The following is a 23,174-nucleotide window of genomic DNA, read 5'->3' as shown; positions in this document are numbered from 1 at the left end:
TTTTTTAAAGTCCACGCACAGGTTATTTGAAGGAGACAAAGAGAGCTTTATTTAAATTTACTGTGTTAGCCATGAAAAGCTTTGCAGAGCTAAATGATAATAATTGACTTATTTTCATCTTATTCCTTGAGAATTTTCACAGCTTATTTTTTCCAAACCAAGTTGTAATACCTATTTGTATGCACAAATCAAACAAAAATCCATACCAACTTCCCAGTGAGGTCTTTCAGATGCTATGGGATTTTCTTTCTTACCTCACCATTTAAATATGCTCAAAACATATCTCTGTTTTCATGAAATACTGTCATCATCTTAGTTCCATTTCAAATCATGGTGCTCCATTTGCCATAAAGCTATTCATGGGGTATTGGTTGTGATTCTAACTTCTTTTCAAAGAACGATATACTATAAATATAGTATGGTGCTTTTGAGAATTCACAATTTTGGTGTTTCACATTTAATGGTGTTATTATATTTTTCCCCTGTAATTCCACCCACCTAAATGGAATATATTTTGCCACTCTGTGTATACCTAATAAGTGACTTGTTCCGGGTCCTTCGGATATATACACTTAACTGGGGGATTCTAAGCTTCTTCTCCAATAAAAACCAATACCTTCTTTCCCTCTTCTTTATGAGTTATGAAACACTTTCCCTCCCCTTCTTCTTTTATTTAATTTATATGCCAGAGATTTTTCTGCTCTAGGGATGAAAATGGAAGACCAGGGAAGAAAGTTGATGAAATAGAGATGATTCAAAGATCCAAAATATTTTATCCTCACTCGATATAAAGTAAATTATTTTTTCTCTTTTCCAATAACTATCATTTCCCTTGATCTTGGAATCACTCAAAACCTAGCCACTGAGTCCTGTACAAACTAACGTGCTATCTCAAGATGAAGAGAAACGTGAAATATTGGTAGCTGTCCAGATTGAACTAGTCTGATTATATTTACAGTTATGAGATACCGCAAATTTAAGAATGCCAATTTTTTCTCATCACTGAGTATTTATTATATATAACAAATACATGGGAAAGAAAAACTATATTGTGTGATATAAATAGTTTATTTACATTACAGAAAAAACATCAAGACAATGTATACTATTTCAAATATATCCATACATAATCAAATATAGCTGTAGTACATGTTTTCATTGGTGTAGATTACCACAAATGCAAGGCAACATGTGTATATCTCTTGTCTTATTCTTTTGTCTATAACACTGTATTGTGTAGTCCAAGCTCTCGGTAGTCCAGCCACTGTGAAACATGCTCCCTTTAGATTAACCTCGTGGACGCTCTTGTTGTGTTGTCTGAACTGTAGTGCCCTGTATTTTGCTTCTGTCTGTGAATTCTGTTGCTTCTGGGGCATTTCCTAGAAAGTTGGAAAGTTGATAAATCTTAGTTCAATGCTATTACCTTGGTCCTACAGAGTGAAGCTATGGATTAAGCAAATTATTAAAATATTTCAGGTGAAAAAATTTATTATTAGTAGAAGCTCAAATTATTTTGGAAGAGTTATTATTTTGCTTCTCTGCGCAGTTATCTTTATGCTTCTATTGAGAATTGAACAGAGGCAGAAGTTGAAGAGGAAGACATTTACTTTGTCCTTAACTGCTTACTCATTAAGGCACAAAGAATGACTCAGCATAATGCAGTCAAGCAAGTCGTGAGCCCTTTTATCTCACTTTAAAGGTCTTCAACAATTTTATATTTTAAATGTCCTAAGAATGAATGCTATATTGACTTTTCAGTGTTATGAGTTTAAATCCTATCAAACCAGAGAATGAACCAATTGTTAATATCTGATATGCAATGGAAAAGAATATTGTTTTGGACCAGCCTAGTATCATTTTTGTACATTAACAGTATAAATTAAGGACATAAATTTGTACCAATTATTTAGCATCTATAAAAATCTAATATTCAGTTAAATTATCTGAAAATCTCTGATCTAGTATTTTTTTCTCTTGTAACAAACAATGCTTTGGCTATGCAAATGAGAATAATAGAAAGTTCATATAAAACTCTATTATAATAATCTATGAAGTATCAGAATATATAAAAGTGTATAAATATAACATATTACACATATATCATGTATATCATGTGTGTATATGTGTGGTTATGTATATATATATGTGTGTGTGTATGTTTGTGTATACAAATATATATATGTAGAGTTTTAGAGGGAGGATAGGTCTGTTAAAGTGAACATGGAGCAGAAATCACATTCCCAGCAAATGGGAGCTAGAGATAAAAAGATCAAAAATCCAACTTCTCAACAGGGCAACTCTTTTCATTTTGAAACATGTCTCCAAATGTCCATATTTTTTTGTGACACGTGGTGTTTAGGAGGAGGGCAGGTGTTTGGCTAAAATAGTAAAGAAAAAGAGAAAAGAATTTTTAAAAAAAGAAAATAAGAAGAAGGAAAGGAGCCAGTAGAGACATGTAGAAGACAGGTGAGACCAGATGAGGAAGACTAAAAATCAAAGGAAATGAGAGGACCTCGGTTTGGTGCAATTTTGTAAATATTTTAGCAAGACCTATATTAAAATAGGTCTTGACAGACAAAGGTGTCCAGGTCATCAGGAAAGTAGGATTTCTGGGGTTTGGGGAGAGATAGCCTAGTTGGAAAGTCTGGTTTCAGAGCAGAATGTTTTCAAGTGAGTGAAATGAATCCACACTGGGAATTGTTGTGCTTTATTGACTAGTATGAATCCTGGAAAGGCTCTAGAAGGTTTAGTGGTCCTAAGACAGATTTGAAAAAGGCATTACAAAATACTAATTTAGTTTGCTCTAGAAGGTTTAGTGGTCTTAAACAGATTTGTAAAAGGTATTACAAAATACTAATTTAGTTTATGTGCTATGTCTCTGCCTCAAAAGCAAATACACTGAGGATAGGTTTTATTTTATTATAACACAGAAAATGAATAAGGCCACATGCCTTGGAAAAATAGCTTACTCTAATTTGGAGCTCAGTTTAGATAATCTTGAGCATCAGAATACACAAAATCCTTACCAGACGCAGGGCAGTATGAGTACGGTGGAGTGTCCAGGTTCCGGCACTAGGCACCCTGGACACCATTTCTGCCTTTGCTGCTCAGCTGTGTGAAGTCAGCAATTTGCCAACTTCTACCTCAGGGTTTCTATCTTGAAACTGGAGATAATTGTTCCTTCTTTGTAATGTTATTAAATGTGTGTATATATATATGTGTGTGTGTATATACGTGTATACACATATATGATATACACACATAATGTATACTTACATAAATCTTGGTGAGGAAAGGACCCTATATATTCCAGCTGTTTTTATTATGTACAGGAATGCTGCTGTGATTCATGACAGAATTGAAAACATCTAAAATATTTATAGTTTTGTATTTGTGTCAGTAGTCGAAGTAGCAATCAAATTGTTGAGATTATATTCATTAAATATAGGTTTTGTTTTTCATGGACTGATATTGGCTAGATATCACAGTCATATGGCACAGTTTTCTGTGTTTCAGATTCTTTTCTTTGTCTTTTTATATGCAGTATTTTTGCTTTCTTGTTATTTTATGTTCCCCAGAATTTAATATAATCCATTGACTCACTTGGCATCTAAACGTGAGAGTCGAGTTGATGAACTCATCTCGGCTTAGAGCAGCCCAAAGCTCTAGTCAATGATCTTCCCTTAAGCCTTTAGGCCAGGCGAGGATTTATGAACCATATTTTGTCTTTTTCAAGAGCAAATGCCACACTTGTCCTTAAAGAAGATAGTGCAATACCATACTAAAATGTATTATGGCCCTTATTTTCTAAAGATATGATACTTTCTTTTATTTTTGTATCTGTTCAAAATAATTGTTAGGGAAACATTCTGATTTACTTCAGAGCTACACAAATGAAGAAAGTCTAAACGTCTTGTGAGTTTGGTGAACATCTTAATAACTTTCTTGGAATTTTTTATAGAAGAGTGAAATCAAGTCAGTAAGGGCTATCTTCAATGACTTTTCTGGTTATACAGAACACAAATGATATGCATTTGGCTTAAAGTCCAATTCTTGGTTACCATTGGTTTGCATGCTAATGAAATTAGGCAGGTACTGGGCTTACTCCTTTACTCCAAGCCCAGCGTCAGGCATTGTTACCTAATGATGGATTTCCTTCCTGTTGAAACTAAAGGAAACCTATCTTTCAACCTAATTCTCCAGGAAATAATTACCTTTTGATTAGGCTGGGAATTTGACATAAAAGCTTGTTGTGATATTTGCTGCATGTTTCTATGTATCTAAGGTTTTCATTTATCATAAAAGTACAACTATATATGCTTCTGCATTTTGTGACAGAAAGCTATTTTTTCATCCTAAGATAAAAATGTATTTGTTATTATACCAAGATATGTCAAAACTGATCCATGTACATAAGGATATTGATCCAGGTAGAAAAGGATACTAATTCTGGCAGGTAAAATCAATAATCTTTATCATCAGGCAAAATTAAGGAAAACAATTTGTACCACCCCAATATGGTATTGTACCACTCCATTGTCTATTCAAATACTCTTATGGTAAGGACATAGGACTCATAGAGAAATGGCTGCACAGTCCATGAAGGAACTCAACTCAGAGGAATCTGATTTAAAAAAGGAGGAACAAGGTAACCCTTTATTTGGGTAGCTACCAAGTGCTGTGACTGACCTTGTGATGCAGAGGACCACCACACAGATGACAGCAATCTGAATTGTTCCAATCACAGCTGCGATTAAGACATACTGAAATCGTACAGGACCGGGAACAACATATAGAACACTGTAGTCCTTTTTTTCACAGTGTTGTCCAGTATAACCAGCATCACACCTGGAAGAAATTATAGTGCCCAGTTACCTGTAGCTGCTGCATTCATTTTTATAGTTGATCGATAGGCATTTATTTTCATCACAAAATTAGGGCTCTTTATTTCCCTTTGTAAATAAAAATACTACATTGAGGTTATGGCTCTCAACTACTTATTTACAACAAGATTTCTTTGTATTTGTCGGCTATAAGATATGTGGGTTCTTTTTGTATTTATGATAATAATTTCAAACATAGGAGGATTACTAGATAATTTATTTTTGATAATAATATATAGAGATAATATATGTCTAGGGATGACTGTTATTTCTATATTTTCTGAAAGGTAAGCTTTACATTTTAATTTGCTCTTTAATCAACCTAAGTCAACATGTTTACTTGAAAAAATATTTGTTTCTGATGACATGGGCACAAAAATTAGTCTATTTGTTTTGGATGAAACATTCTCTATGCCATTGTCAGAATAAATGTTGAGAAATATTAGGATCAGAGTTACAGGATGAGTAATTTGCTGGTCAAAAAAATCATCTGCTGATGATAGAGTCAAATTTTGTTAGAAAAATGTAAGTATAATGTAGGCAATATAGTTCTGCAAAATAAGATGAGGTATTGTTCATCTGAGGATGAATGTTGCCTCTCTCACTTAACCCTCATGGAAAGCTCAGGTAGACAATCTACCTATGAAAATTAACATGTGTCAATGAAATGAGAAAACAGCTCATAAAAAATAATACTTAGGCCAGGCGCGGTGGCTCATGCCTGTAATCCTAGCACTTTGGGAGGCCAAGGTGGGTGGATCACTTGAGGTCAGGAGTTCAAGACCAGCCTGGCCATCATGGTGAAACCCCATCTTAAAAAATAATAATAATACTTAAAGGAGATCAACACGTCATTGATTTTGTGAAACTAGTCTATTACTTCACTTTGAATTTCTCATAACTACATCCTGAGAATTTTCTTCTCTCCACCAGGAAGGGTTTAATAATAATGACACTACGGGGGAGTGAGAAGGTAACAGGAGTAACTTCTCAGGTTTGTTCATTCTGCCTGACTTCAGTTGAAGGCCTGTGCTAGTATATTTTGTGGAGGGAAATCATGAAAGGAAGACAGTACTAGTTGGAAGTGGGGGGGGGGGGCGGTTGGCAGAGAGGAGGAGTGGGAGGGAGGGAGGAAGAGAGAAAGAGAGCGAGCGAGAGAGAGAGATACCTTCTGTTGTAAATCGAAATACAACCTATTTCATCATATATCCCCTGTACTTAATGTAAATAAAAATGTTTTCATTTTGGCTTTGCCATCTCTGAAATAATTATGCTTTAGACATGAATACACAGCAAGTATTTAAACAAATATATATATATATATATATATATATATATATATATATATAAGAAATGGGGTCTTGCTCATTTGCCCAGGCTGGAGTATAGTGGTGTGATCTTAGTTCACTGCTGGCTTGAACTCCTGGGTTCAAGGGATCATCCCACCTCAGCTCTCAAATAGTTCCTGGAACTACAAGGGCATGCCACCATGCCTGGCTAATTTTTAATTTTTTTTTGAGATAGGGTCTCTCCTTGTTGTGCAAGATGGTGTTGAACTCCTGCCTTCAGGTAATCCTCTCACCTCAGCTTCCCAAAGTGTGGGATTACAGGTGTGAGCCATCGTGGCCGGCCAGTATTAATATTTATAAACTAAATCCAGATATGCAATTTCTTTGTGTCTCTACTAAGTTTGAAACTGTGGGAGTACGGCTAATGATCTTACTTTGCAAGGCTCTAGGGGAGAGCAGATCTATAGAAAATAGTAAATGCCTGGCAAAACAAGGATTGATGATATTTATGAGAAGACTGGAAGGACTTAGGAAAAGATGACCTCTGAGAAGCAACAATGTTATCGAATATACATTAGGCTTTATCCATTCATTTGTCTGAGAAGTACTTATTGAGCACATGACATATGACAAGTACTATTCTGTGTTCAGGAGAAAGAGTGATAATATGGAGGAACTTGTACCTTTAAAGAGCTTATAATGCACAAAGTACAATTTTGAATTCTACTAGAAGAGTTCAGTAACATGTTATATAGTACTTGAGTGTGTAAGTTGTACAAATTTTTGTTTCTTTAGTGTATGAATGCTTGTGTGTGTGTGTGTGTGTGTGTGTATACATGCACAAAGAAGCAGATAAAAGTGTTGCTGCTGATCACCCATTCAAGAAGAATGTCGACCAATTTTCCATAAACAGCTATACTTTGGTTTCTACATATTTACTTTCTACATTAACAATTCTTAAGAGGAAAAATTTACCTGCAAGACGGCTCCTGCATATTGATAGAATGCTCACACTTCCCATGCATGCAGAAGCCATTGTAATGTTCCGGACAAGGTATGTGGTGTTCTCTGGCACTTTCTTCTAATTTGTTAGCATTCTCTGTGAATACAGATAAAAGCAAGCACCCCCTGTAAATACTTTCTTAGCCTGGTAAGATCAACCAGTACATTAAGAAGCAAAGCTATGGTAAGCAAAGATATTTAAAAGGGCAAGAACTAAAGGGCCGTGCTTCAGAAGTAAGAGGGAGAAAGAACTGAAAGACAGACGTCTTTACAATTGTGTTTAGAAATGAAATTGCAAAATTACCCAGTGCTTTTTATGCTTTTATGCAATTTTCTACATCTTTAACAGCTAGCGGTGTTTCTATGAGTTGTCAGACAGCTTTAATTTTCCTCACATACAGACTGTACATTGATCATGAAATACTCCAAGAAGAAATATCTTATTTTTTAAATTTCAAAGCCCAACATAATGTCCTTAAGAGTAAATTGCTGTAATACCTTGGTACTTTTGCAATACGAGAGCTTAAAAGTTAAAATATGGCTGTGTTCAATTGCTAAACACACATTTTCCAAGCCTAATGCAAATTTCAACAAATGTATTCTTTCAGCCTTTTAAAATCTATTGCAAAAATGATTTTCACTAGCATCCATACATTTTTTTGTTGCCAAAATAAACCTATTGAATAGAATGTTATTTCAAAATCACTTATGTAGATATTCACACATTATACACTGAATACTGGAAGTGTATTTAAATGCATAATATTTGGCCTATGTTAACAATGCTATGTGACATCTAAGCGTATGATAAAGAATAAACTTGGATTCTAAAATGAACCCTTTTGCCTGCCATTACGTATTCTACTTGTTCTGACATGTTTTTTACAGATATTTGAATTTTTTGACCTTTGTTAGTCCAAATACATTTGCTTCATATTTGTAATGCCATCTTTAAGTGTATTTTGAGTCTTTATATGTTCATTTTATGATAAAATTTTTGCCTTTTTTGTTTTTCCTAAATCTGAAATATGATATTCTTGAAAATTTCTGCCCAAACACATGAGAAATACAGCTTTTGTGACCTCAATCTGAAAACACTCTTCACTTTGAAGGTACTCTTCAACACCCCAATAATTAGTCAGCAGTAATAGAAAAGGGCAAGTGAATTCCTATTTTTATGAAATGGATTATTTCCACATAAGGGTATAGGTTTTTTTTAAAATTATGGGTGATAACCATATTCATCAGGAGATAAAACATGCCTCTGGTATTAGTGAATCAGACAAATGTATTATTTATGATTCAACAGAGCTGCAAAAATCTATACATCTTTAAGATCCAGATGCCATCTGCAAAATATTAAAGTTTGAAATAAGTTGTTAAATATGTATAGTGCTTTCTTGTGCAGAGATATTAAATGCATCATTATGATGGACAATATTTTAAGTTACACACCCAAGCTTGTATGGGATTTGCCACCAATATACTAGAGAGCCTGTGGGTGACATTAAAATTATTAGTTTGTTTCTTATCTGTGTCCCTTTAGCTAGGATGGTTGGTGACTTTTTTGTTTGCATTACAATATTTCCACATTGATAACTGCTATTAAAACTACTTCCATGGAGAAAACTAAGAATGTATAGAACTTTTTTGATTTCTTCCCTCTTCTTTGAAGTTACTTTGGAATGTTGTGGCATGATGTTTTTGGTAGTAAGTGCAGTTGCAGTAAGCAAATACACCAAAATTGGTGTGGGTAGTGTTGGGTGAAATTTCCCACACGGGAACGTGTGACCAAAATGGAAGCAGGGCAGTTTGTGAACCCATGGAGGAGGCTGTGTTCATTCTGTTCCAGGGCCAGGGGCTACACACCAGAGCGATCAAACCATGCACCCGCTGTTTAGAGGAGGTGTTAGCAGTGGGGTTTGTCAGTCACTCTGCTGCTGTAATGAACCTGTTCTCTGATTTTCACTTTTATTTCTGGACCTTCTTCCCATAACAAACTATTCAACGCTTCTATTTAGGGTTCATTAGTAACCCCTCAGTGCTTCTGAACACCTGCATGCAGGGAAATTTTCTGTGACTTCCCTAAATTTCAGTTATTCACTTTCTTTTCAGCTATAGTATTTTTCAAACATATCTTATTAGGCCTATTTTTCTTTCTGTCAGTTGCAAAGAAGATCAAGAATTTATTAAGTGGAAATCCAGGTTTTAGGCTATTTTATTTTTAACCCTGTACCTCACCCCATACTGACTGTTTCTGGGCTTGTGCCATATTCACAATTACAAACTGAAGTCTAAGGGAAAAGTAAGAGCTTGTTTGAATGAGGCTGTTGCCTTAGTGTAGTAAGAGATGGATATTTTCACAAAGTTCATTATCCAGCCAGGGTAATCACATGGGCAGGGAATAGTTTCCATCGTAAAACCTGCTAATTAGTTTACACTTTTCTTATGAGCTTGGAGTGCTCTGTTATGCTGCTCATAGGATACTGTCAAATAAGAAAGCAGAGAGATTGAAAATAAATGAGCAGAAGAAATGATCTCTGGGCAAGAAAATGAAGAATCATCAATATATGTCAACAAATTTATAGTCAATCCAACCAAGTAAACCAGTTGATTGAAAACCTGAATATACAACCACTGCTAGTAATGCAATACACATATTTTAGAAATGAGATTTTAGTATATTAGAAGAGTAGAAACACAGAAATCTAATATCCAAACAAACATGTATATGAACCATAGTGCTTGTGATCTTAATATTTACGTATAGTAGGTATTAAGCAATAACAAAGCATTAAAACATTTTAAATTATATAAAAATTATGTATATCTGGAAGTCTGCATGTTTCTTTCAGTAGCTTATGGTTTAGACATCGATTTCTCTCTCCTCCATTTAAAATGAGGTTTAATGTAAGGGTGGTGCTCCTTCTACTAAAATAGATAAGAAGCTATGGTAGAAACTCTTCATGTCTCTGTTTAAAATCCTCCACTAGTTTCCTGTTTAAATGTTTACAAATGGTTTGTTCTAGATAGTTCCTGACCCTTTTAAGAAACAATTTCTGATATAATCTGAGTTATTTGCAGCAGAGCTGATAGGACTGCATGCCCATTGCTAGTCAACACTTCAGTTAAGAGCTATTGACCTGGGCTGTTCTATAACACAGCTACACATATTTTTTCTACCCTGGTGCTCGCAGGGAAAGAAACAGAGAAAGCAAAAGAGACAGAGAATGGCAAATGGTGAGGCCTTACCTTACTGTAACTCAAGAATTGTTAAGTGGGTAGAAAGGGGTCAAAGACAGATTTAGCAGTTCAGACTAAATCAATACAGTCCAGTATGTATGTGTGTGTGTGTGTGTGTGTGTTTACCATTGCCCCTGTCTTCCTTTCCCTAAAAAGCTGAAAATAAGATGTTGTTTAGAGAATTAATCTATCAAAGGAACACATTATGGATCAAAGCAGAGCTATTACAGTGTAAAACTTGACAAAATCTACCCACATTTCTAAAGAAAGAGTGTTTCCCTTTGGACAAAGATTAAAGCTTGGCCAAAGAAGTTCTGAGGGTTAAGTTGTATTATCTATCCCTGTGTTCTCCAAGCTGGTATGTCTTTTTTTCTTTCTTTTTTTTTTTTTTTTTGAGAGTGAGTCTCACTCTATTTCCCAGGATGGAGTGCAGTGGCATGATCTCAGCTCACTGCAACCTCCACCTCCAGGGTTCAAGTGATTCTCATGTCTCTGCCTCCATAGTAGCTTGTCCCCATTGTTGGTGTCACTACCCTAGCTAATTTTTTAAATTTTTAGTAGAGATGAGGGTTTTCCACGTTGGCCAGGCTGGTTGTGAACTCTTGGCCTCAAGTGATCCACCTGCCTTGGTCTCCCAAAGTGCTGATATTACAGTCATGAGTCTGTACCCAGCCCAAGCTGATGTGTCTTAAAAAACCAAGCTGAACTAGCAAACCCAGAATCCCAGGTACAGAGATAGATGCACCAGGTTATTAGTTTCTGAAGCTACTGAATATTTACTCAGTTAACCCATTTCTTTTATTCTGATGCTCTACTAATTGTTTCATTCTTGAAATAATTCGACTTCTATGTAGCCTTCACATTGGAATGACTTTGACAAAACAGTATGAATATCTTACCCATTTAACAGTTACATATTTCATTTGAGTGAACTGACTAGTTCCAAATTTCTGTTCATTATTTGAAGGGGGTCACATGTCAACTTTCTTCATCCCACTCAATTCTGAATTCTGTAAGTTCAAACTTTTGCTGTATAGACCAGAGAACTAGACCCTTACCCATTGGGCACTACAGGCTGGGTGGCCTTTGGGGGCTGGTCAAATGATATTTCTCTGGTAATGGCCCACTTTAATCAGGCCTTTTTTTCAAATGTACACAAACTCCTAGGCCACTGATTGGTCCAGAGGAGTCTGATTCTGTGCAAGGGTTTCTGAGTAAATTTAGAAAGATCCTAAACTAGAGGAAACATCAAGAATTTAGTGAATGTTTTAGAGGGGCAGATCTCCACTGTATATTTTTAAACAACCAGAGCTGTTCAACAGGAGAATGTGTTCCCTTGTAAAGCTGTGGGCTGCTGGTGGCATTGAAAGGAGCTGCGTTGCCGTTTCTAAGGGATGCTGTAGACTGTTCATGTATATCAATTAGATTATTTCAGAATTATAAGTTCATTGAATTCTGAAAGAAACATTGATTTCTATTGCTAATATTTACTTATGATAAATTAATAATATTTACTAACATTTATTATAAAATATCATTTTTGATATGCTAGGAGAAAGATGTAGAGAAATAGAGATATTATTTATATACATTAAACAAAATAAATTACTTTTGCTTTAAATTATGGGATATGTTACCTTTTGAAAGGGTATAAAGTAACTTAAATTTCAACTATGTCTATAATTCAGACATTCTAGCATGGAGGACCTTTACTATGTAGTGTATTGCCTTTCTTTTGTTTAGTGGACCTCAATTCAATTTTAAAAATCATGCTTTAACCTTCCATATGATCTTGACATGCACGTGCATGTGAGTATTACAGTTTGGTTTATCTATCCAACTATCTTTTGCTGTGGGCCCACAAAATGTATGATACTTTTATAGAAAACCAAAATTTTCCATTTTGAATGTGTTTATGTAATCTTGCTATTTTTATATGTAATGACATTAGAGGGAAACTCCAGTATTGAAATATTCATATTCTTGGACAGCTTTTGTAATTACTTAATTTTACCCTTCCCCTACTTACTGCCATATCTCCAAAGCAAAATGAAACTATTTTTATTTAACTGGAAAAGGAAAAACTATTTTGTTCTTATTATATTTACATTGTGCCTGAGACAGAAATAAATTATGAATATAGAAATAAAGTCATGATTGTTCCCATTGTTGGTTAGAGTTGGTTTCAAAGAAGATATTCAATTCTTATGATTTCCTCTCCTTATCTTATCAGGTATACACATACGAGGCAATAAAACCTCATAGCTAGCTTGAGTTGCAATCGAAGTTTTTTAAAGACTAGAAAAGCATTCCTATTGAATGGGTTCTGAATGTAATGCAGTCTGAGTTTCTGCAACTTAACAGATTCCACAATGGCCTCACCTGCTGTCATAGTTTCTTCAAGGCATAGATGAGTAGATGAGAAGAGTCTCTCTTTTATAAAGCTTCTGGGACATAGGCTCAAATAAGAATGCTAGCTAAAAGTGACAGCCTAGCATGAGGGACACAGAGAATGTAAGGAATAATCAATTTTCAAGTTTTATGAAGAGCAGAGACTCAGTCATAACATTCTTATTATTTAATCTCTGTTAAAGACTTGGAAATCAACTGTTCAAAACAGAGACCATGTCTTTCAGCATTCTTGTTACAAATTTAACATTTCTTCTGCAAGTTCGACATTATTCCATTTCTTCAGAAAAATAATTGAAACTACTTGTATCAGAAACTTTGCTAGTAAGGCAGTGGTATGGGTTGGGAACAGGATGGATGCAAATAAACAGAAATTCCTCTTTATCCCATGATTGATAGGTACTCATATATAATGTGAAATGTGATTATCCTTATCACTGCTTGCACATACTATAAATATTCTTTTTGGACACAAAATTTAAAAAGTGGAAGAAAACTAATTTTCATGTTACTGCATTCTTAGGCAAGGCCATGATGACATGATTCAGGAATTGCTAGAATTTAGATTGGAAAAAGTACCAGTATCTGAAATATACATAGTAATTTGGGGACTGGAGTAATTGAAATGCAACAATAGTGGATGATTATTTGCATGGGCTTTTATTAACTCAGTTTCTACTTGTAATATATTTACACAGATAAATACTGAAAAATTTGTAAAATTTTGGGAGAAAAACTTGTATGCAACATTTTCACTTATGACATCCAAATACAATTATAATTCAGTAATTTGGCATAACAAGGCTCACAGAGATTTAGTTAGAAATACTGGACCTCAGAAAAATTTATTATTAAGAGCAAACAAGTAGCTCCCTAGTTGTTTGCTCTGGTTTTTGACTCAGAAATGGCCCTGCCTGGATTTTGAGGCAGGCCGCTGGGAGAAGTTGTGTTCTGTCTTTAGTGGTTCTTTTCAAACTTCACCACTCAGTCAAGAGCCTATTAACTCTCAGCAAGTGGGTAAATCCTATCGGTTTAGTAGACTTAGTTTGAAGACCTTTTTAAAAAAATACAATATTTTGTGGAACTTTAGATATCTTTGACAACATTTCTGTAAATATCAGGCCTTGGGAAGAGGCAGGAATCTACGGTTCATTAGCCTCTTGGGAGTCCAGGGCTGGAGGTGCCTTAAGCTTATCTGGGGCAATTTGCTACAGCTCTCCCCACTGAGTTTTCTCCTCAGCATCTCTTCTTACTTCCAAGCTGCTCTCAGGAGACAAAGTTTCCTATAAACTTTAGAGAAAGGAAAAGCTGTGAGAAGCCATTTTATGCTAAGAATGTACTTATTCTCTTCTTTTTTGTCTTGAACCAAATCTATGCATTTCTGGCCAAAATTATTTGCTTGTGGTTAATCTGGACATCCTTTCTTAGTGAACTTCCTTGGTGACAATGCTGAAAAGGACACTAAGTGACAAAAGAAAGAAGCAACAGGTCAGGTCCCACCTAATTCAGCCTTCTGGGCCATGTGAGCCAAGCGATTTTCTTCTTTGTAGGCTGTGTGTGCAGAAATGGATAAATAGTCAAGACAAAGCTTCTCAGGTGACGTATCTGTTTTTCTCTGTAACCCTGAAATGACTAATCAGCAGGGAGTCAAGAGGATTGAGGCTGGAGCATTTACTGAAATATAGTGAAAGCAAAAGTTTGAATAACAGATACAACCCCAAAACTGTCTTTCAGTAATTTATTATATGAATATTTCTTGAGTAGCTATTATGTGTCTGACACTATGCTATGTGTCGTGTATCCATATGCTATAGCTATTGGTTGCCTACCAGTGATTTTGCTTATTGCCTCCTAAAAACAACCAAGAAAACTGATTCTTAAGATAAGACGATAGTAAATGTGTCTTCGATTACTTGAGAATCTTACAACTGGATGATTATTGTGTTAATACTCAACATAATCAAAATGTGACTGGCATTTTAAAGTAGATTTATAAAATTCCTTTTTTTTCATAGATTAGGAAACTTAAGTTAAAGTAGATTAAATTATTTGTCTTAATAATTTACACAACTGGTAAATAGAACTGAGGTAGAAGTCAGGGTTCTTTCCAGTGTAATATGTACAGTATAATAGGAACTTATTAAAATATAAGACATCTGGCCTTCATATCTTATTTATCATTTGTGTTTTATGACTCCTGATTCTCCCACCTAGATTCTATTGCTACTCTAAAATAACAATTATTTTCTTTCTTTCCTTTATTTTTTTTTGCCTTTTAACCCATGAGTGGCACCTTGTCTAAAGCCAACCTGTCATGAATCTCAATCCCTCCATCATCCTCAAGGGCTCTCCATCAATTATCTCTCTTTTATCCTGCGGCTTCAACTCTCCCTCACTCTTTGCTCCTTTCCATCAGCATTTCAACACATTCGAATGTCTTTGTTCTTAAAATAGAAATGAAAAAAGGCTTTTTAATCCATGTCCCTTGGTAGACATTTTGTCTCCTTTATTCCATTTACAGTGAAACTTACAAGCGTTGTCCCTGCTCCATTTCATCACTTCTGCACTTACTTATCCTCATTCTTTAACTTGAAGCTCTCTGGTCACCCCTTCAGAGAAATTGCTATGACCAATGTTACCAACAACATTGTTGTTGTTAAAACTAGTTGTCTCTTCTCAGGCCTCAGCTGTCACTATCTCTTAATAATATTCGCTGCAGATAACCACGTCCTCCTTTTTAAAGCCCTCTCTTCCCTGAGTTTCCATGATACCACCTACTTTCTGTTCTTTCTGGTTGTTCCTTCATAGGCTATTGTGTAGGCTCCCATTTTCCAAGTGATTCCTTAAATATTGATACTTCCCTAAGGTTCTTCTCTTGTCACACTTGAAGCATTTTCCCCGAGAGAGCTCATCCTGACCCAAGGCTTCTATTTGTCATTTAACTGCCTCTGACTTCCAAATATTAATTAGTCAGCCCAGATTGCCTTTTTATAGGTGACAGGTGATCACACTTTTATGAAGTTTCATATCTATGTATCAACATTCCTAGGGTCTCCCAGGCAACTTAAACTCATCAGATCCTTCTCCCACTTCCTTCCCCTGCTTCTTATCCCACGCATATTTATCTACCCATTGACCAAACCAGAAATCTGGGTTTTACTTTTAAATTAACTGAGTAAATCACCAAGTCCTGGGATTTCTACTTCTTAAATATCTTCCAAATTTGTCTATTTCTCCACATTTCTACTGCTACTCACTAAAGTTAGACCATATTTCAGCAAATCACCATGCCTCCAATTTTGCCCTCTCAAAATCAATTTTCCACACTAGAGTCAAAGTGATCTTTCTAGAAGGGAGATGTGAGTACATTATAATAGCCTTTAAAACCTCCCAAAGAAATAATTCTCAAGTTATTCCTCATTATTCCTGTAATGAGTCAAATGCTAACAATACTCAGAAGGCAATTCAGAATCTAATCCCGGCTTCTTCATTCTCACCTTTTGCAATTCTTTTGCATCTTCCTACACTCATCATATGAAATTTCTCTCTCCCCTCTGGGACTTTCCATATGCTATTCCCTTTGCCTGAAATTCTCACTTTTCTCCCCTTTCATCTACCTGAGTCTGGCTCATCACTCAGGTCTCATCATGGGCATTATTTCTTGTAAGGAGCTTCTGTGATGTTCTCTTCTGTCTCCTCAGTCTGGGCTCACTGCTAAACCACTCTCCTATTCTGGAACCCTCCAAACCAAATTTTCACACTTGTCTGTGTGACACGTTAGTTCAGAAACTCCCTTTTAAAGGCTGATAATATATCTGATTAAAAGAAGAAAAAACTTTGTATGTAGCACAGAGCAAAACACATAGTTTTGAAAATAAAGGAATGTTTCCCTAGGTTTCTTTACTGATATTGGGAAGCTTCCAGAAAAATATCCAAAAGTTAAAGCAGCACAAAAGGGATCTTAACTTTGCTTCATGGAATAACTTTTTGTAGATGAGGAAAGCATGTCAGAAACAACCGAGGGGACTGTAAGAACTGCCGTATGAAAGAAGATCTGTCAGTGGGAAGTGGCTGCAGATCCTGGAGAAATGAAGCCAGGGAAGGGGGTGTGGTTTCATCTTTCCGCAGCTTCCAGTGAGGCTAATGGAGAAAGGAACAGATCAAGGAATTTTTAAAATGATATCTCTTCTGTTAGCCAGTGATGTGTGTGATTCTGAAAGGAAGAATTTACCACCTTCTTTAAGGATTGAAGTATGGGAATTTTAGTTTTAGGTGGAAAAATTGTCATTTGTATGCATGTCATACCTCAAAAATCACAGTGGAACTATGTACGGTCAATTCTGAATTAATAGATTCTAATTTGGCCATTCACACTGTGTGTACAGCATTGTCCAGAAGTGAGATCATTAAAATTTTTCAGGGCAGAAGAAAACTTTTATTTAAAAAAAACAAAACAAAACAAAAAATAGGCAAATGAATTTCAAAATAGAAACTAGTATTTTAAATTAATAAAATATTTTCCTTGCTTGTCAGCTTTTGAATATAACTATGCATTTATTCTCATACTTAAAAGTATTTTATGGTGATATATGATAAACACCAAAATTAGAAGCACAGACACACTTGATGATACTGTGATAAATAAAACTAGTGATCAGTTTGGTTTTCTACAAGAGCAGCTGAAAAGAACTGGAGCGGTTTTATAATTTACTAAACTAAGGAAGAGATGTATAGCTTCTACTCTTCAATAGGCTTTTTTTTTAGCACAGTCTCAAAAGTGCTTGACAAAAGACACCAGAAGTAATGTAAAATTCTGTATGAAAACTGGTTTAAAACTGAACTTCTGATAAAAACAAAAGGAAACTAAAAAGTTCCATGAAATTGGTAGTAAAAGTGCTTCTAATAGCTAGAAATGTTTTATATTATTTAAAAGGAATATTTAAATTTAATATTTAATTCTAAACACTAATAAACTACCCAGTTTAGACATTGTAGATAGTCACAGTTGCAGGTATTATGCAATCCTAGATACCTGAGCAGCATTTATAGGTACAGCAAGTTAATACTGTATTTGGACATCAAAGAATCTTAGAGAATACTGCTCTGACACAGAAGTATGTATACAGACATACACATTTCTGAGCTTTATATAAACACAATTCTACTATGATCTCTTACAAATAGCAAATTTTAAGGAGAAAGTGTAATGCGAATTGTAACGCACTAAAATTCCCCTTTTAAGGGCAAAGCTTCTTCTTCTAGTGCAGACTTGCCTCCTTCCTTTGTGAAAACTAGATTTCCAGGCTTTGGTCTTAATCACCTCAATCAGAATTGCCAGCTGAGGGGCCTGGATCTATCTTTTAAAAAGTACTCTATGTGATTCTGACATGCAAATAGTGTGGAGCCTGGTAGTTCTGACCGCAAGTCACCATTTTTTTCTTATTTCTCTCATGCTTTGGCTATCTGATGCTAGGTTTTCCTGCACCCTGGATCCCCCTTCCTTCTCCTGATAACTGTCCTACAGTGCCCCACCTGTATGTTCCCAGGTCATCTTGGCTCCTCTCCATAAAGTGCCAGGCTCTGCTGTGGTCTATGAGTGTGTGAGCCATGTTTTTCCCTCCGCTTCTCCTCCCATATCTACTTTTGTATGTCATGGGAAGTCCTCAGGGGACTTCAGCCTGCCAAGCCTTCCTTACCTTTTGTAGTCAGCTTGGAAGACTCACTTTGTTTTAGATTGTCTTTGTCTCTTTTGAGAACACACCACTCCATGAATGGGCTGTGTGCCTCTAACAAGTGCCAACATCTGTGAGGGATTTCTAGATTTTTGTCAATTCTCAGGTATTTGGAGACCAACTTTTTCAAATCTCCAGGCTTCTTTAATGACTCTGTCAGATAACTAACAGAATTGACAACAAGAACCCACTGCGTGAAAGCAAATGAAACATCCTCTTGAATACAGGAACTGATAACACAGCTGAGAAAAGGTGCAGATTATACCAATGTTTATAATTGCTTCAATTTACAGATGGGAGTAAAGGAGCATTGGGCCACTGGTGATATCTATATCAGCTCAGCTAGTCTGTGGAAAAGATGAAGTCATAAGAAAGGTAACAGGGGCAGTTAAGAAGACAAATAGAGGAAAATAATTGGAAGCCAAATTACTATTTGTGGCACTGTGGCAACCAAGATAAATGACACTAAAACAAAGAATGGGTATTGACAGCAGAATGCAAGAGGCAGCAGGTGAGGAATATCTGGTTTCATGGGGCAGGAAAAATGGCCACCTGTGCTTCTAAATTGCAGGCCTTGTGGACATAGGGCATGCTTTTTAGGCCAGATTTTCCTGAGGGGAGCCCTGCTGATGCATGGTTACTTCTGTAGCAGACTTCATGGAAAAAGGTGTTCTGTAGGCAAATAAATTTGGGATAGAGTGGATTAAACTAAGTTATATGGGTTTCTTTATTGCTGCTTTTCTCAGAGCCCTTAAAAGGTGAACTTACATGGTGAGATACCAGGAGGGGACAAGCTTTATGTCGTGCTCCTAGGCTAATTTCTCAGTGGAACCTCCTTGCTCTTTGGAGGAACATTTTTGGGACTATTTCGTCAGACTTCATTCTGGGAAACACTGCATCGGATCATGGCATCTCCAAATTTTTCACGTCACCATACATACAAAAAAATAGGTTGAGTTTTTGGTAAAAAGAGGACATTATCAGCCTGGGGCTCTAGCCACCCAAGCCACCCAGAAGACTAAGGTGGATCGCTGCATTAACACACCTGTTACCTCTTCAGGGTACACAAGAAAGCTTTGCACTAGATCATAGCCTCTGTTAGGGCAGAGACTGTGTATTGTTTCCAGGTTTTATATATATATATATATATATATATATATATATATATATATATTTCCTATGTGTTTCAGTCTCCTTTAGCAAAAGGTAAAAATATGGAGAGCAATAATGTGTTGCTAATCGTAAAAGACAAGAAGGATATCCATGAATGGTGTGAAAGGTCAAGCATATGCAAATGTTGTTGAGTTTGTGTATATTTCCTGCATGATGTCATGGCCCAGAAATGGCAATGAGAGAATTTATTGTGTGTATTTGGATTAATTTATAAATCTGGAATATTGCCATATGGTACCTGACCAAATTAGTGTAAGTGATTCTCAATGAAAGAGCTAGAAGGTATACCATCTCTTTTCATAGTCAAGAATAAGACACAATTATTTTAAGAAACAAATGTAGCTGATTGTGCTATGAGTATTTCTGAAGGTGGTTTTGACATGTTAAATTAGCATTCTAAATAAAATTGGCAATAAAAAAGTCATGGAATCACCCTAAGACAGAATTTTATGGTTTTAGCTAAAAAATAACTTCTAAACCCAGTATAACCCCTGAAGAATTTAATGACTTTTGGTATTTCTCAATTATCTTTTGGTACATGTCAGTGAATCAAGTATCTTTGTGTTTAAGCAGAGTAAAACTGTCACGAACTTGCTAACTAAAATAAAACTTCTAATGATGTGAATATCCATGGTTAGATTTCTGTGTTGTACCCCTATTTAACCTGTTAAAGAGACATAATAATACCAATAAGCAAGTTTTTTCCATGCCTGGAATTACTTTTTTTTCTATCAGTAAAATATTATGTCTAGTGGACTGTAGATCTGTGTTTCCCCAAATTCATATTCACCTGGAACCTCAGAATGTAATCTGATTCAGAAATAAGCAATTACTTAAAATAAGGTCATACTGGATGAGGGTGGGCTCCACATCCATGAGTGATGTCCTCAAGAGAAGGCCAAGTGAGGACACACAAGTGGAAGATCATGTGAAAATGGCAGCAGGCATTGGAGATGTGCTGCTAAAACCGAAGCATGCAGGAACCAGCAAAAGCTGAAAGAGCCTAGGAAGAATTCTGCCTTTGAAACTTTAGAGCAAGTGTGATCTTTCTCATGCCTGATTTCAGTCTTTTACCCTCTAGAAATGGAAGATAATAAATTTCCGTAGTTTTAAGTCTCCTTGTTCATGGTAATTTTGTTATGGCAGCCCTAGAAAAACTAAGGTTTGTAAATGGTTGGCAACCGTTTACCAGTAAAACTCATATTGATAAAGTATATCTTTTAATAGTCCAAATGCAGTCAATGAAAGTGAGCTGAAAGACTGGTATCAGCTAGGATGTGACCAGGAAAGTCTTGGTTTACATCTATTTTCCCAGCATAAATTATTAATGGTGTCCTGTTTTACTCTCAAAAGTTTCCTAGTTTGAATGATAAATTGTATGATCACCTTAGTTTAAGCTTATATTGAAGTACCTGTGGTTCATTGCATTTGCCACCCCAAAATTATGTTTTTAAGAGCTGATGTGGATGCTAATAATGACAGTAAAGAATAATTACTTTTTTGAGGGGAGGGGAAAACATTTTAGAAAGGGCTGCATTCCTTCCTTCCTTCCTTCCTTCCTTCCTTCCTTCCTTCCTTCCTTCCTTCCTTCCTTCCTTCCTTCCTTCTGTTTTTGAGATGGAGTCTCACTCTGTTTTATCAGGCTGGAATGCCATGGAATGATCTTGGCTCACTGCATCAGTGCAATATCTGCCTCTCAGGTTCAAGTGATTCTCCTACCTCTGCCTCCCGAGTACAGGTGTGTGTCATTATACCTGACTAATTTTTGTATTTTTAGTGGAGACAGGTTCTCACCATGTTAGCCAGGCTGGTCTTGAACTCCTGACCTCAGGTGATCCACCTGTCTCAGCCTCCCAAAGCGCCGAGATTACAAACGTGAGTCACCACACCCAGCTGCATTTCTTTTTGATTTATTAACTCATGACAAAAGCAGTCATCTTACATTATTCACTATGTCATAGAACAAATGATGCTACATTCTACCTATTAGAAAGAAGCAAGGGATCAAGTAGCAAACTGACATCAATGACCTTAGCAAAAAGATTCCAGTTCATGTCTAAAGTATGATCTTTTACATTATCTGCATTTTCAGAATCCCTGAATAACTGAGGTTCATATGGAATTCTGACTCATTAAGAAAATGCTAGAATTTATTTTTGGCATCTTTTGTTTAAGAGGGAAGGAATTTTAGAGTACTCCATTAAGGAAAATTGAAAATTAAATGTTCTTGCATTTGAAATGTTATTTTTCAGTTAAGTGCAAATCTTTTTGGATCTAGGACAAATCATTTCCCAAGTATTTTAAATTGCTACAGATTCCTTTTTTTTCTTCCCAGTTTTGAACAACTAACTTGCCTCTGGTACCTCCTTAATTTCTAGTAAGTAATAACTGGAGTTCAAAACAACTACTTTAGAAACAGTTAAGAATCCAGTGTGAGTCTAAACAGTTTACTTTCACTTGGACATCATTTAGGGTTGGAGATTAGTTATTAACTAAATGGTAGCTTGTGATCTTATTGTATTAGTTTACCCTTTAACAGGCTTAACACACTCTAGGTATATAATTACATTCCTTTCTAAGTACATAGTTAAACACTCAAGAAATCAATAGGGGTTATAAAACATGTACAAATTTGAATTTGGAAAGAGTCAAATGTCTACCTTGTTCATAAAAGTAAAACAGCTAACATTTAGAATTGGGCCTGTAGAGAACTATTTATTTTGAAACAGAAAAAGCACAAAATAGATATGTCCAGAGTTGGGAGCGAAGTATGACATTGATAAATCAAACAAAGGCCCTCACTTTTGCTTTGATTAATATTGTCAATAGCAACCCACAACTTTTGGTTCTTGATGTGTGACCGTGTAGCTCTTTGGATCCAAGAAGGTAAGAAACATGTTTTCTCTCATGAGGTTTCTGAATTTACTAGAGCTTGATCCTACCCACACCTAATTAATACATCAATATATTCATTAACTTAAAATATTGACTGGTTTTCTTGTATTTGTCAAATACTACAGATATAGTATGTACAGTGGTGAGTTAAATAGGCAGTTTCTCTCTGGGACAGCATGCATATTAGAAAGTGAGATAGGCAATAGACAGAAACAAAAACCAACATCTAAATTAGAAATGTTACAGAGAAAAATAGGGTGCTCAGATACAGAATAGTAGTGTGGGAGACTATTTAGTGGGGTGATGAAAATCATGTTGAGAAAAGGAAGGCTGAGAAAGAGCTGGTTAGAGATAGCCCAGGAAGAGCTTCTGACTGAGTGAACACAGAGAGAAAGACTAATACAGGAAAAGGTGTTCCAGGAAACAGCATTGTGGCTAGAACAGAGAATGTGCCAGGTATTGTGGAGAGAGGGATAAAATGAAGTTGGAGAGGTCACTGAGATCCTTAATATGCAGGATTTTGTATGCCAAGCTAAGGAGTATTGTGG

The 23,174-nt window shown here is 35.8% G+C and overlaps 1 protein-coding gene across 1 annotated transcript in view; it reads right to left on the bottom strand.

Annotated features, from left to right (window-relative positions):
* Positions 1–989: 989 nt before the first annotated feature.
* Positions 990–23,174, bottom strand: part of TMEFF2 (transmembrane protein with EGF like and two follistatin like domains 2) — a 250,969-nt gene continuing 228,784 nt past the window's right edge. The window contains exons 8-10 of the mRNA XM_017500663.2: positions 7,148–7,271; positions 4,690–4,848; positions 990–1,379 (exon numbers count right to left, since the gene is read on the bottom strand). Of these exons, the coding sequence (XP_017356152.1) occupies positions 1,283–1,379; positions 4,690–4,848; positions 7,148–7,271 (380 nt within the window). The 3' untranslated portion in view covers positions 990–1,282. The remainder of the gene's footprint in view (positions 1,380–4,689; positions 4,849–7,147; positions 7,272–23,174) is intronic.

The sequence above is a fragment of the Cebus imitator genome, unplaced genomic scaffold, assembly GCF_001604975.1.
Source record: "Cebus imitator isolate Cc_AM_T3 unplaced genomic scaffold, Cebus_imitator-1.0 Scaffold268, whole genome shotgun sequence".
Taxonomy (NCBI): domain Eukaryota; kingdom Metazoa; phylum Chordata; class Mammalia; order Primates; family Cebidae; genus Cebus; species Cebus imitator.
The sequence above is the reverse complement of the archived record's forward strand: the minus strand, read 5'-3'. Positions and strand labels throughout refer to the sequence as shown.